The 15,481-nt window shown below is 38.2% G+C and overlaps 1 protein-coding gene across 1 annotated transcript in view; it reads left to right on the top strand.

Moving 5' to 3' along the window:
- Window positions 1-15,481, top strand: part of LUZP2 (leucine zipper protein 2) — a 196,909-nt gene that overhangs the window by 177,031 nt on the left and 4,397 nt on the right. Inside the window, exon 10 of the mRNA XM_009638176.2 lies at window positions 8,429-8,515. Coding sequence (XP_009636471.2) covers window positions 8,429-8,515 — 87 coding nt within the window. The remainder of the gene's footprint in view (window positions 1-8,428; window positions 8,516-15,481) is intronic.

Genomic DNA, 15,481 nt, shown 5'->3' with positions numbered 1-15,481 from the left:
GCGACCATCCAGCCAGTTCCTTATCCACCGAACAGTCCACCCATCAAATCCATAGCTCTCCAATTTAGAGAGAAGGATGTTGTGGGGGACCGTGTCAAAGGCTTTGCAGAAGTCCAGATAGATGACGTCTGTTGGTTTTCCCTTGTCCACTGATGCTGTCACACCATCATAGAAAGCCACTAGGTTCGTCAGGCAGGACTTGCCCTTGGTGAAGCCATGCTGGCTATCTCAAATTACCTCCCTGGCCTCCATGTGCTCTGCTCTCAGGTTATTACACATTTATACAAACTCAAAAACTGTCGGTGTCAATCCTGTTGTTCTTCCCTCTGCAAGGAGGGAGTAGAATTGTCATCCTTTTCTGTGCTTTATTTCTATTTCAAGCACTTGGTAGCCTGGGCATTATAAACATTTACTTTGGAAACTACTGCATAGGCTGCTCAAGACATGTACAACTCTAGAACAGAACAAGGGCTTCACATTGAATAGTTTACCTGATGAATTTTTCTGGTTTTTTCCTGTAAGCCATCATAAGCCATCTTACAAGTATTTTTTTTCTTGCTGCTATTACTACTACTACTAAATAGTCTATATAGTCTAAGATATAAGAGCCATTCAACTCCTGTTAAAAATAATAATAAAAAAATAAAACCACCAGGAAGTTGCTTCCTTACTGTCCTTTGTGCAAGTGAACATCTACTCTATTAACCACAGAGTATTGGACAATATAAAACAGGTACTGTCAAAAAAAAAAAAAAACCAAAACCAATACAAAAAAATAATGCATGCTCTAGAGGACTTGCAGTGACCTTCAAATCTAAACATCAGCAAATGTTAACAACAGTTTCTTCAACATTAAATGTGTCTTCTGGAAGAAAATTTAGAAAAATACATAAAGAACGAACAAACCCATTGCTTTCTCTAACTCTTGAAATTGTCACCTTGTGTTTTTTCCTTAAATACTGGAAACATACTTTTAATGTCATAGTTTATTGAATTTTCTATTTATCTTGTCAGTTAGGAAGAATAAGAACCAGGACGTTAACGTTGACCTGATTAAAAAATGAATTTTGTGATTAGACTGGTGATACTTAATTTCTATCTTGTGCTGTTTTTTTCTCTCACACTTGGCACACACAATCACACATATGCAATTATATCTAAAGTAATATATTACCACACACAATCACACATATGCAATTATATCTAAATTAATATATTATCTCAAGATTATATATCATGCTGTATTTTAGCTATTATAAATTATATATAATTATATGTGCACACACGTGTGGTATGTGTGCACTAAATACTGCTTAGAACTACTTAGATTCTTTTATGGTGGTCGTTATTGACTAAAAAATAATTTGGACTCTAAATGTGTAGCCTCACTGGGTTCCAGAATGTTGTGACATATGATGTTCTCTTTAGTGTTTAATTTTCCTGAACAGTCTACCTAACAGTTGACTCTAATAATCCTGGTTTTTTATTGTCTCATACATTTCATACAAAATATCCACGTCTGCTATGTGACAGAGATGGCAATGTTTTGTCCTCAGCTTAATGTAGGTGATTATTTATGACTTTCACAAGGTCAGTACAAGGAAGAGTATTTCTAAGTTTTGTTTTCAATTAATTTAGGTAATTTTAGCGCGCTCTCTTGTATAATCTTATGAGAATTTGTTTTGTTTACTTTTGCTTAATTTTCTTGAAGCATGTGACTTAGATATCCTCTATCTTGTTTGCAGTTAAATAGAAGTAAATACATAATTTTGACTCTGTGTTGAAAACTGAGATACAATGAATCATCACAGAGCTCATCTTATTGATCCTGAGAAAACGTTTTGCATACATTTTTATGAGGGTGTCCCCCCCCCCGCATGGAAATATAAATAAGAAACTGGGGTTGTTACAAAGTGAGGCAATGGAAAACGTTGGTTTACAGTTCTGCTAGAAATCATGTAAATTATCTGAAACATGCACCACTTTCAAAATAAGCTGTGTTAGAAAAAACCAGCAGAATTCAGAGCACAATGATAAACAGATGTGGATTCTTTTTATTTGTGTGTAGCTAGGTAGTTGGGGAATTGCATTAAATTGGCATCCGTTGCCTGTTTAGATGCCCTAAAATAGTTCTCTGGCTATTTCTGTAGAAGGGCACTGCGGTCCTGCAAGTCCTGCCTCCCTTACCGGCCCCTTGCAGCTCTCTTGGAGGCATTTTGTAACAACTGAAACAGTGGATGCCTGAGCGTAGTTAATGAGTTCCACTCCATACTGAAAATGCAAATACATTTTGTATATTGCCAGAGGAAGGTGACCTATTATTATTTTCATCTTCTGTTTCTGTGCTGCTTTCTTATCTTCAAGTACAAACTCAAACATGTGTGTTTGCTACACGTTGTACTGGGCTCCCATGGCGAGGGTGCTTTGCTCTGGTCTCCGACAGTCATCCTCCACCTCTCTCAAGTTCAGGGGGCACTGTAGTGGCTCTCATGTAGAAAAGATGTTCAAGTTAGAGATGTGTTCTGCTGGTTTGCAGTGGTTAGTAACTAGTTTTTTTTCCCAAGGAGATTGACTTTAACTGGAAGAATTATGTAGTAGGAAATAGTACAAACAGCGCTCGAAAAAATCAAGGCTTTTCCTAGCTCTTGACAAATGAAACTTTTTGAATTGTTTTGTTTTGTTTTAGAGTTAGGGGTTTTTTTCAAGGGAGGAAAGACCCCAGAACACTTAACAAAGAAAAATTTAAAAACATTAATGTCCAACATAACATACTGCTGGGAGGAGGCTGCGTGTGTGAGGGAAAATTCGGCACTCGTAGTAATGTTATGAAAAGGATGATTCAGGAAATTAACATCTAAATATGTCATCTATCATCCCAAATGATCTATTTGAAAGAACAAGTCCTTTCCCTCTGATGGATGTTCGGCCATTTGAGGTTATTGTGAATGTTCATCTTGGAGAGATTTCATTAGAACCAAGACAAATGCATGTGAAAAGTGAAGAAAAGAAAATACGGTCTTTTGTGATATCTTTGTTAACGGTGGCCTAACAATTTTCACTTTTAATGGGAATGAGTTTGTCCTAGATTCCTTGCAAAACTTCTGATTCTTGTGCTCTGTGCTCAGTGTTGGCATAATATATACCAGTAGGCAGCTATTTTCCACCTTAAAGACATTTTAATATAGTGCAAATAAAAAAAAAAAAAAGGGCAATTCTGTTTACTTAAGAAACAGTATCTAGAAGTTTAAAGATTTGGTACATTGTAGGTTTTTCAGTCCTTTGAGAACAATTTCCCTATATAAATGTGCATTAAATAGAAATAAAAACTGAGCTATGTCTCTCTCACTTATTGTTGAATAATATTGACTGTGCAATAGAGAAAAGCTAGTTACTTCTACTGCATATACAGACAAATATATCTGTACAAGGACCATCACTATCATAGAAATATATAGGGTGATTGCCGTTATTAGAATTGGACTTATTTACTTCTGCATGTGAGTTAAACTGTGGAAGATTTTAAAGTCAGGACAGAATGAAATGCAATGCAGTGATTTCCTTTATACTATACATAGATATTAATGCATACTTATCTGCGATTTCTGTTGTGGAAAGATATGATAGATATTCAATTACTTCAAAACGTCTGAGATTTGTAGGGCTAGGAGAGCGAGTCAAAAGTCTAGCATACAATCCAAAAAGCAACTGCAAACTTCTGTAGTTGCAAACGGTGCTACTCAGAAGGAGGGAGGAAGGAAAAGGTGATACCTTTTTCTTGACTGAAATAAGTATGTGAGGCATTACGTGGCGGTTGGCCTGTGTGCGCGTCTGATGTACAGGCAAATTCCCTGGTTTCCAGGAGCAGTTGGAGAGAACTGACTTTGGAAAGGAGGTATTTCTGGCTCTTGCACTGTGCACCTTGCCCAGAAAAGCTCTTACAACTTCATCCACCTGCTACATATAAAACTGCTCATTTTTTCCCAGTAAGTGCTACAAATCCTCGATCAATTTTGGATTTCCTAGACGTGACAATAAGCCATTTCCATCCCAGAGGAATAAGACCTCTCCCAGAAGAACACAAAATGTTGGAGTGCGCTGAGAAGCGGGGACGACTCGGGGCTTGGTTGTTTCCCATTTGTAGCCGCTTTGCAAGCCATCTGTTTGGTAACCTTGCAGGAGGTAGGTGAATAGAAGCAACCCCCCGCCCAGGGGGGTCTCCGAGACAGGCCTAGCTCAGCGTGCCAGGCGGATGTCACGGAGTGCAGCCAGGCACAACGGGCACGCCAAGATCAGGCTAGCAAGTCTTTGCTATAGGTAGTTTTTGAATGTTTGTCGATTGGGCCGGTGAAGCCTTCTGTAGCAAAAAAATGTGTTTCTGGGCAAACTCCGATGACTTATGCTTATCAAAAGACGCTATGAATATGCATATCGGGACATTGCCCATCATTAGAGAAAAATCATCATGGCTCTCATAGAACTGGGGCGAGGGGGGGTTGTCCTTGGGTATTATGAACTTGCACTCCGCCAGAAACTGCTTAGTTTGTTTGCTTACATTCAAAATGCCATGCAGTCTTGTTAGATTTGTATGAGAATCCTTAAGTTTGTTTTTTTTTTTTTAACACGGAAATTGAATATCACTAGAAACCCATAGTGTAGAAAAGAGTAATCTGTGAGAGTCAAGGTAATAGGAAATAAATGCATTGATGGAACCCGTATTTGTGTTGGCAGGTCATCTGGCAAACAGTCCTGTCAATAGCGCTCTGGCATCTCAAATGAACAAACGCTGACTGGAGAGAGTGAGAGTTGTGCAGTCATGCCAAAAAGCCATGTGGGAAGAAGAAAGACCTGATAAGACTATTTCTAATATAAGAAAGAATTGAACTACATATCAAAGTCAAAAAGCATTATGGAAGATGGAACTCAGTTGACCTAGCTTTACAGTTTTATTTAGCAGTTAAGATGAGGATATTATAACAATAGGGCACGCTTTGTGAGGGAAATTTGCATGATGTTAGAAGTGAAAAATATATAAAGCATAACTGAAGGAAATTTCAAAGGCATGAAGCAGAACTGGGATCTTGTCATTTATTCCAGTGCAGACTTTGGAAGAGAAGTCAAAGAAATAATGAGTTTGGCTTGTTTCTCTGTCATAAGTATTCTGGAAGTTTTGCTGCAAGCAAAGCGCACACCAACGGAGTCTAGGTTCATCTGCAAGCATATACATTAAATGCATTGTAAACAATTTTGTTTATTTTAAGTATCTGAAAGGCAAAGCTTGGTTTTTAGTCAAGCTTGTGAGGTCTCACCAGGAAGATGCTGTAATTTCTAAATTATTTCAAAGCAAAAAAGATAAAAGGGTTGCTGATCCTTGAAAAAATGTTCATATGCGAAAGCCTGTATCGAAAAGCTTTGAGGAGGGTTCAGAAAGCTTTAAGCAAATTGGGAAGGAGTTCAGAGACTGTTTCCAAACTGTTCCACTCTGGAATACGTGATGGCATTTTTATTAGGTAAACTGTCAGTCTAGTAAATAGGCTTCATTCAGACAAATAATAGCATTTCCATTTTTTTATTGGGAGAGATTATTTTCAATAACAAAGGATCTTGTTTGCAAAGTCTACCTCAAAGACTCCCACATCATCAGCAAACAGTTAAGCCTTCAAAAATACTAATTTTTATTTTGGTTTGGGGTTTTTTTTTTCCCCATGTAAGAAGTCAGTCTTTGTCTCAAAATGTTACAGATTAAAAGGACTTTTGTAAGATGCAGGAAAGCCCTGTGGCGTTCTGACCATAAGGACAGGACTCAAATCTACAGGACATAGCCAGGGCCTGGCAAGACACCTCCTTGCCCTCTGTTCTGCTCTCCTCCTTTGGCTGCTGCAAGAAGCACGGAGGGGTTTTAAACTAGAACTCAGGACATGCAGATCAGTGTCAGCCCAGGGTAGCAATATGAAAAATAATTGGAGATGATGGTTGTGCAATAGCAAGTGATGCTGCGATGTGTATCAGTTGGAAACCAGACAGGGAATGAAGCGGGCTCCACGTGGCTCCCTAGCTTGGCTGGCAGCTGAGCAGTGCAGCTGTGGCAAGTGATTTTTAAAGGCTGTTACAGATTCTGGTCCTACTGGTTATGGCAATCATATGAAAACTTGAAACACCTTGAAAACTGTGATATCTTGTTTGGGGATAGAAAAAAAGGGGAAGACTTCCAGGATATAATATTGCACTTGACTATTTTCAATATTAAAGAGGATGAGAATTGGAAACTTTCCTGTATTTCATTTTCCTAGAGGTAGGAAATGCTGTAAGCATTTGAAAACGTGACACTGGGTAAGTGTTTTCTTGATGACAGCCTCACCTAAATATCCCAAACTTCCCCTTGTTCTGTAGAAACGAGTAAACTTGCTGAGAAATTGGGTACGTATGCTGCATGTATAATTTTCTGTGGTACAATCTTGGGCAGGAATCAAATTCACAGACGCTTATTCTCCTGAGTTAATAAGGCTTCAAGCTGGCTGGTTTTCCTGGCATCCCCTGTGGATTTACTGGTTCAAGTCACCAAGAAATCAGGTGAATGTGTGTACGATAGTTCACTGTACATACGCCCCTCTTGTTCAATGGGAAGAAATTTAAGTTTGCAGAACTGTGGTAATTCTTTCAGTGCAAACAGGCAAATCACTCAATACAGGTATGAAATGACATTTATTATTTAACAAAACAATTATTTATAGTGGTCTTCTTAATCTGTTCACCTCCTCATTGCTTTTTGTAGTAGTCAGTTGCTCTATAAAACTAACAATTCCTCACTGAAGAGCTATTAAACAGAGACTATTACAATTATTATATTGCAAATAGTAACCAGCCAGGTTTGTTTTCTTCCGTTCTCCATCATTTTTGAAAACTTTGTATTCATGAGTAATTCAGTGCAGTATAAATGACATGAAGGAAGGATGGTTCAAGCTTTCAGAACTGGTGTCTGAAGTTCTAACTTTTCTTTGCAGAGAAATTGGTTTGATTTGTTCCCTGTCCCCATTGCCCTGAAACGTTTCAAGATGTCTTGCAGACAATTCGATGGAAAACAAATCCCTAGGGATAGTTACAAACTCTTCACGATCTGAAACTTATAACAAAAAGAGAGGCTTGTCAATGCTGGTTTTTTGATTGGATTATTTTCTTGGAATATATTGTATCAGAGTAAGAACAAGGCATTATGTTTTGATTTGGATTTTGTAGGGTGTTTTTATTGTTGGGAGCTTTTTTTAGCAAAGGTATATTTTGGAAATGCTTATAAATCTCATTTACATTCCTCCCATGAATTTCAGTGGACTGTGAATTAGACTTTGGAAGATGAATGGTTTTTAAACAAATAATTCTGCAGAACTAAGAATAACAAGGTGGTCATAATAATAATCTCATGACTATCGGCAAATTGTGGTGCCCCCAGCTGGTTTAGGTAATTTATGTCTCAGCAGAGTGTGCAGTTGTGGTGTACAAGCAATGATATGTGTCTCAGGATATCCAGTCAGTTCAGTAATACATTTCCAGATTTTATGGATCATTTCTTTTTGAAATAATTCCTTGTCATGTTATGCCATGGCCTAGTATTTAAGGCCGCAAAATTGTGAAGTTATCAAGCTAAATTAAAAAATACTGAGGTATAAATACAGTGCAAGCTCTCTGTAAAAAAGCAGTAGATCTCCTTCCTGCTCGTGTCCCTTTGAATCTTCAAAGTTGCAGGAAATATGGGAAAACCTGCCTAAAATGGCCAATGTTTTAGTGGAAAGAAATGCACTGCTTATATAACGTGATAGCCCAGATTATAGGGTACCTGTCCCGTACAGCCATCCGTTCTGAGCCTAAGGAGGTAAGGGAGAGGCATGAAAGGGAATACATTTTGCCAGCTCGCAGTGATGTGAGGTCCCAGCAGGGAGACGCTGCAGGCAGCTGAAGTAAGCTAAAGCAGTTTATAAATGGCTTCAACTCAGGGCCTAAATCTTCCCCACAATCCACAAGAGTCAGAGAAATAGGAGTTTTGAAAACGCCTTTTTTTTTTTCCCCCCTTCCTTTACTTCACCCATCCAAATGTATGCACAAAAGAAAATACAGTTTAATTTGTATTTCATTTTATTTTACTTAACATACAAAAAAATATACCATCAAGTCACTTTTCTGTGGTCAGTTTTCAGGTAGAAAGTCTTGATTACATATGTGGAAACAATCCTTTACAAAGGAGTGCTTTAATGAGGGTGAATATTACAACATTCCCTTTACGAAATCTGCTGACAGTGCAGTGTATAAAGTAGTTAACAGTTTGCAGTTTCTCACCTCTTGGTTTCTTGTTATCCTGATTTTTCAAATGTGACTTTTCTGAAATTTTATCTATATTAACTCTTTTTTTTTTTTTTTATTTTATTTTATTTCCCACATCCAGCGAAATACCTCAGCAGAGAAAGAAAATCTTCAGGTGGCCTCAAGAAAGGAAGAAAATCAGAGCATCCAGGAGTGCGATTCTCAAGATGTAAGCTTAGCTCACCTAGAAATCAGGGTCTAATCTAGATTGGATGAATGCTTTAATGCCTTAGGCAATTATCAGTGTGACTTACTTTTCCTAGTCAAGCTGGTACATATATTTTATAAGCCAGCTATATTCTGCATTAAAGTGCTGAGGGGCGAATGCTCTTTGCTGTCAATCTATGCAGGTATACTCTCTGGGTTTCTTTTAAAGACTACTTAATGGAACTTGTAGAGTTGTTGTGGGAAGAAGAGCCGTGGAAAATATATGATTAGATGTTTAACCATTTCAAGAATTGGCTTATTCCTGGTTGAAGAGCTGCTGCTTTACAGCGAGATGCAGAATTGTGTTTACATAATGTTTCCACTAATAATCAGGCACAGCTGCCACAGATGCTTCATTTGATAAAACAAAACCTTCCGGGAGATGTAAGAGGTGACAGTCTAATAGCTGAAAGTATGTAATCTCGTCCACTGCCAGTCTAGGAAAGCCGCAAGCTGTGTTTTTCTTATGACACGTCTGACAGAAAGCTAAATCTGCTGCTTTTACTGAGGCAAAGCTCTCATTCAAGCAGCATGGTGGGAGCTGTTAACAGAAATCCCCAATGCATGTATTATGGCTACAATTATAATGATACAAATAAAACAGGAAAAAACAGAAAGAATGAGAGAGACAAAATTTGTTGAGTGTATTGTCTGCTCAATAGTCAAAAACATATAGTGCTACCTTGACTAATTTGCAGGTGCAATATAGGAGACAGCAGGAAAAAGCCTGTCACACTGGCTCTTGAATGAACTACTGAACCCATTACCTACCTGCAAATACAGCCAACTCCTACGGAGGTAACTGGGTAGCTTGCTGGTAGCAATCATAGCAATGTGTACCAGTGTGCAGAAAAGTTTGGAAAACAAATCTTAGATGCAGTATCCAACAAATTGTAAAAAGCTGTATATATTATCTATTCTTTATAAATATGTTACAAGTGTATTCAATTGTAAGTGAATTCCCCTCTGCCGCATCCTCTAGAGGGTGGCAGAGACAAGGACATATGTGTGCCCAGGAGAAAAGTGCGTGATTTGCCATTGCACCTTTCTGAATGGCTGAAGATGAACGAAACTTCATTTCTTACTAATCAAAATGGAAGAAGGAGAAGAAAGAATAAGATGTAAAATTCTGAAGTTGGAGTGAACTCTATTTAGATTATGGCTAGAGGTTGGTTACCACCTGAGAAAGTTCTGGAAAGTGTGATGGAATACAGGTTACTTTAGGTAGAGGCTGAATTTATTTAGGCTGAATATTTGTGGAAAGAGGTTCAAGCTGCTATTTTTTTACAGAAGTGAATACATTAAAGCAGGGAGAAAACATGAAGTTGTTGACGCATTTCACAAATCAAGAGACTGTTTAATTTCTGTTTCAAGTAATGCAGTGAAAGACACCTAAAAGATGCACTTTTCTATAAAACAAAGGATTTCATTATTTTGCTTAGGGGGCAGTGGTGGCTTTCTGTGCTTCCAGCAACTTGTATATTTAGCTATTTAGTCAGCACGGTATGCTGCTTGGTATGAAAAATTTGTCAGAGAAAGCAGAAGACAATTCCAACTGGAGTTAGAAGTCTTGAGGAGTCGAACTGGTTTTTATGATTCAAGTTAAATGAAAATCTAACTCTGTTCTCTGCCTTCATCTAAGTATCATTATAATTCAAAGAAAAAGAAATTAGGCTATGTATCTAAATTTCAGTAATATAATTAAGTTTTATATCATTTAGTCTCTCAGTTATCATATTTTAAGACTCACATTGCCTTTAAATTTTAAATCTTTAAGGTTTGTTAAGTCTGTATTTGACAAAACCTCCTGTCTGGAGGAAAAAGTAGTAAAATTAGAGCAAGCATACCGTGGGGGTATCCAGATTCTCTGCGCCTTGCTAGATAATGTTCTTTATTGTAAAATTAAGCAGGCAATAGTTTTATCAGTCTCACCTTGCTTTTAAACTTGTTGCTACTGTAAATTCATTTTCCAACTGAAAAATGGATATTACATTATATTCATCGTTCCATTCTGTTCACATTTTAAAAAATCGATCTAGGATTCACACTAATAGCCAAAGATGTTACCGCGCTGTGCTTGCAGAGTCTGTTGAAGGAATGGCTTTGGGAGCCAAGTTACAAAAAAGTTTGTTAGGACAGCCACACCTCCAAGCAAGGAAGCCATTAACAGTGTGGAATTTATCCCAATCAGAAGCAGAATATCTAGTGTAATGAAAAGACTTACAGACACAGGAAGACATCTTCTCTTTATGTTAAGTGGGACTTTTAAGGTATATCTTTTATTTATTTCCATGTTCAGTTGGAAATAAAAATTGTTCAGTGTGCTTTTTGATAATATAAAAACAGCTGATTGGTATGACTCAAAGATAATTCGAGGAGTTAGTTCATTGTGCAGATAGCTGGAAAGCAATATGCTTTGTCTCTGTGGAGAGCTGTCGTTCTGCAGAGCTCTTTTCCCTGTATCGTTTTCCTTTTCCCTCTTCCCAAAAACTGTTGGGAGCTTTTTTTTTTTTTGGCTTTTACACCAGAATTTTCTTCATCCCTTTTTCATATAAAATAATTCTTATGCGTGTAACATGTCATTTAAAATTACCTATTAGATAGTGCTAACACATCATACAATTCATAAAGTGATTCTTTGTTCTCTGTTCTCATCTTAGGTTTCTTGCTCTTTGTCCTTGTAGAGTCTTCTCTGATAAATAAAAGTGATAGTGCTTTTATTTACTGCCTTAATTTCCTGCAGTAAACAAACACTGTATGTTCATTAATCATTCTGTGACAAAGGACACTGAGTATTGGAGCAAAACTTGTACATGTTTCTAAGCAACAACAGCATTTTGCTTCATTTTTCTCTATCAGTTTCAATTGCAGAGCCTTGATCACATTGTACTCTCCCATTGCTTTCCCAAGGGAGTAATGAGACAAAAAAGAAATCATCATTACAACAAAATTTCAAGCTGTTAAAATTCTTAAAGTGAATTCAGTAATTCCATTCCCTAAATGAGGACTGTGAAGGTCACAAGAAGTTACATCATCCTAGTTTAACCATCCCGTCAGTGCACTGTGCTCTAAAATAGGAGAAGTACAGGAAAAACGATGGAAGTGTCTTATGAAAATGTATATGTACATGTGCACACTTCACAGCTATCTTGCTCCTAAACAGCGAGGGTCAAAGGAGATTGAAAGAGAGATCTGTAATAAGTTCATGAGCAAATCTGATAAACCATGTCCTTGAATAAACTGTGGGCCTAACTTGGCTTATGATGACTAAGCTACCTTGTTTGTCTGGTGACTTAACCATGCCATTCTTTTCTCCCGTACCAGGTTTAGTTTCTTCAGAAGTAGCTCAGTATTTTCTTCTCCATCGTATTTTCTTCTCCATTGTACTCTACAGACATCCTGCGTATCGGCTTTAGTGTCCACTGAAGCCAAAAGGAGGTCTGTAGTGATGCAAAGGAATATTGAAGCTGCAATGTTTGGTCTACTAAATCTGTGTGATACCCTTTAGAGGAGGTAGAATTATTTTCTAACTGTAAAAGCTGAATATAATATCACTTATTTAAACTTCTTGATTTCCTGTCCACATGTGATGTGTTGGATGATTATTTGAGCAATAAAGCCAGTCCGTATTGGCTGTGTTGATGCAGTGGAATACCCTTCTAGTTACATTGTTCAGTGGTTTGCAGATCAAATTGCATAGTTTGATAGCCGGGGGACATGCTGAATTTTAACTGGCTTTTTGAAAATTCTTTTTAAATGAAGATGCACACTTGGCTGATCCACCTTTGTAATTTGTACATCCAGCTGTGAACCTCTCCAGCTCTGCTGTATAATTCACTAGGGGAACCGAATACCATAAATGTGGAAAATTTGTGTACTTTACTGATGAAGCTGCATATTTTCTAACCAGCATTTCACACAAAGATACTTTGTTAATCAAACTGTACACTAAACTGATAAAGGCAGCACAGTATTTCAAGATACATGCCCCACCTCAATTTTCCGATCTTCTTAAATTTCTCACTGTTCTAGATGGGCTTTTTTCAACTTGTATATACAAAATGTATTGCTTAAGGCAAAATGCACTTGTTCTGTGAAGATTTTATTTTACAAACACAAATGAATCATTAATGTGTTTCTTAAAGTTTATGTAGAGCAAGTAACAAGTGTTCAACATCACTAAATTTGGTCTGTTTCTCTACCATGTAGAAGAAAATCATAATAAGACTTCTGTTGTCCTTGGCCATAAAAATTCTAAATGTTGGCCAAACTAAATTATAAGGAGGTGTTAAGAAGAAACTACGCAATTTGAAAAGAGTTAATAACAGTGAAAACAGTGAAATGGCATGGCCAGCTAACAAACACACTTGAATAAAATTTTCCAGAATTTCTTATTCCTCAAGTCTTTTCCTTGGGAAAGGTTTCGCTTTCACTACTTGGAGTTCTGACTCCTGTTAGAGCTTTTGAAGTTGAGTGTTCAAACATTAGATCCCTCTTGATGTTTTGTGATAAAAATACAGCATATGTAATTTAATGCATGTAATGTTTGTCTTACAAATATGCCCATAATTACAAAATGCATGGCAGACATACTGGAAATACCAGTGAGAGCAATTTAATGGCAAGGTAAAGAAAGCTTCTTCACATAAAATACTGAGATTGTTCTGTAGAATTAATTCCTCTGGGGGGGGGGGCGAAATACTGGGATCTGTCACTAATGGTTAGATACCACACATTAAGTTATTATAGTTTTTATTAAAATAAGGAAATCTTAGGGTAAGGGAAAAAAGAGAGAAGGCAGGACTGTAAGCTCCGGAGAAATCGATCTTTCTGTCTTGTTTCACTGCTCTGAGTCATAAAACCACTTCAAGGACCGGTCATTATTTGCTTAGTAACAGCGTACTTGGATAAATACTGGCTGGGATTATAAGTATTGAAGGTTTGCTTCCTGACTCTAGAAAAAGGGGGATTGCTTGTGTGGGCACATGCTAATGAAGCTAGGACAAAAGGTACTTGATTGAGAAGTCTTTAGGAACTGAAGAAAAGATCTGTAGCAGAATCCCTCTTCATCTTTGATGAACCTATAAATGTGATGGTTGCCGTTAAAGCTTTAATAAATGTTAAGCTTTGCTGGGTGAGGAAAACAATGAAATAGTCCGAATGCTCCTTCCAGCCTGGTGAGGTAGGCATTGTCTGTGGCCAAGGAATACACCAAATGCTAATTGAATCACCAAACCATCAGTTTAAAGTGTAATGAGAAATTGGAGAATTGAGAATTTAGTGTAAAAACGCATTTAGCTTGTCTTGTGTTTTGAATGCCAATACACCACTTTTTGTGAAATATTTGGAATTGATATAGGGAACATGAGAGTTGTGCTTCTGCATGAGACTGGGAGTTAACCTACCATCCCCGCTCCCTTTGAAACTGCCAACCTCAGGCCCCATAAAGGAAGGCAAAAGAAAGCACAGAATCTTTTCACCATGCCAACAGTAATCTGCACTTGTTAAAATGTTGCAAGATTTTGGTCACCCGGTGTTTTTCAGCTAGATGAAAGCACCTGTGTTGAATTATCTTCTCCTTAATTTATAGCTTCCCAGGTATTTAGTCTTGTCCACCTCTGCCATGTCCTCTGCCTTTTGATTTGTATCATTTATCTGCCTGTCACTTCAGGCACAAACGAGAAAATAACCAACATTATTAAGTTGAATTATTATGTTGACCCTAGAGCCACATTCTACACTTCTTGATCCCTGGAAAGACATTAGCTAAGGGACAAAAGGCAATCATCGAGATACAGTGCCTTCATTTTCCAGTGGATATTAGAAATATTTCTTTTTTTTTTAATTTTTGGTACATAGCTTAAGAGCCTGGCTGAACTTCTCTGGAAGCACGAAGAAGGGGAGGACTGGCAACAAATTATTTCATATTTATTCCAAACTTTAAATCATTACACCGAGGTTGAGTTACGAGGCTGCCTTGCCTGCTGAGCTACCTGGGACTTGTTCAGATGGGGACAGAACCATAGTGCCTGTTCCCTGCCCTCCCACGAAGCCAGCACAGATTTAAAACTTACCTGTGACCGATAGAGATTACGTGCAGACAAAACTCTTTCATCCTCTGTGCAATGTTCCCACTCCCCTCTGCGCAGCTTTCTGCACAGCAGCTGGGGGAACAGTCCGTATTGTGAAATGTTGTGTTACACTTGGCATGAAAACCAGAGCGTCCTTGAAGTATTGCTGACAAGATTTTAAATTACAGCATGCTTTGTTATGATGGTGCAAGAGGAGTCAATGCAGGAGTTGCATTAAACTAATAGGACTGACTTGAGACCTTTTTTCTGGGTCTTACTGCCTTTTTTTTTAACCTTCTAGGTGTTGTTTCTACTTGGATGTCTTTAGGCTTTTGTTACAGTCTTAGCGTTTTATTAGCTTTTCTAGTAATAATCTTTCAAAGAAATGGTCATTCTTTGGAAGAAAAGCAATTGATCTCCAAGAGGAATGGGGAAAGCTGCTTTTTGCCTAGCTGTACGTATCTCCGTACAAGCATATGCTGGGGGGTGTGTGTGTGTGTGTGTGTATCATTTTGTAGAGGGCTTCCCCCTCCCTGGTGGTGCAAGGAGTAAAGACGGTGGGTTACGAGGGGCAAGAAGGAATGGGGAAAGCTGCTTTTTGCCTAGCTGTATGTATCTCCGTACAAGCATATGCTGGGGGGAGCGGGGTATCATTTTGTAGAGGGCTTCCCCCTCCCTGGAGGTGCAAGGAGTGAAGACGGTGGGTTACGAGGGGCAAGGGTGTGCTCTGCTCTGTTCCATGGCCTGAGAGGGTTTGTGTGTGAGCTGGAAACGTAAGCGTCCTGCATAGAGGCTTTCACACCCTCCCGTTCCTCTCCCCCTCCTCACCCTCACATCTCCAGACAGGGCAGCAGGAA

The sequence above is a fragment of the Egretta garzetta genome, unplaced genomic scaffold (genome assembly GCF_000687185.1).
Source record: "Egretta garzetta isolate BGI_Z169 unplaced genomic scaffold, ASM68718v1 scaffold455, whole genome shotgun sequence".
NCBI classification, from domain to species: Eukaryota; Metazoa; Chordata; class Aves; order Pelecaniformes; family Ardeidae; genus Egretta; species Egretta garzetta.
Note: the sequence above shows the minus strand (reverse complement) of the source record. Positions and strands in the feature narration are given on the sequence as shown.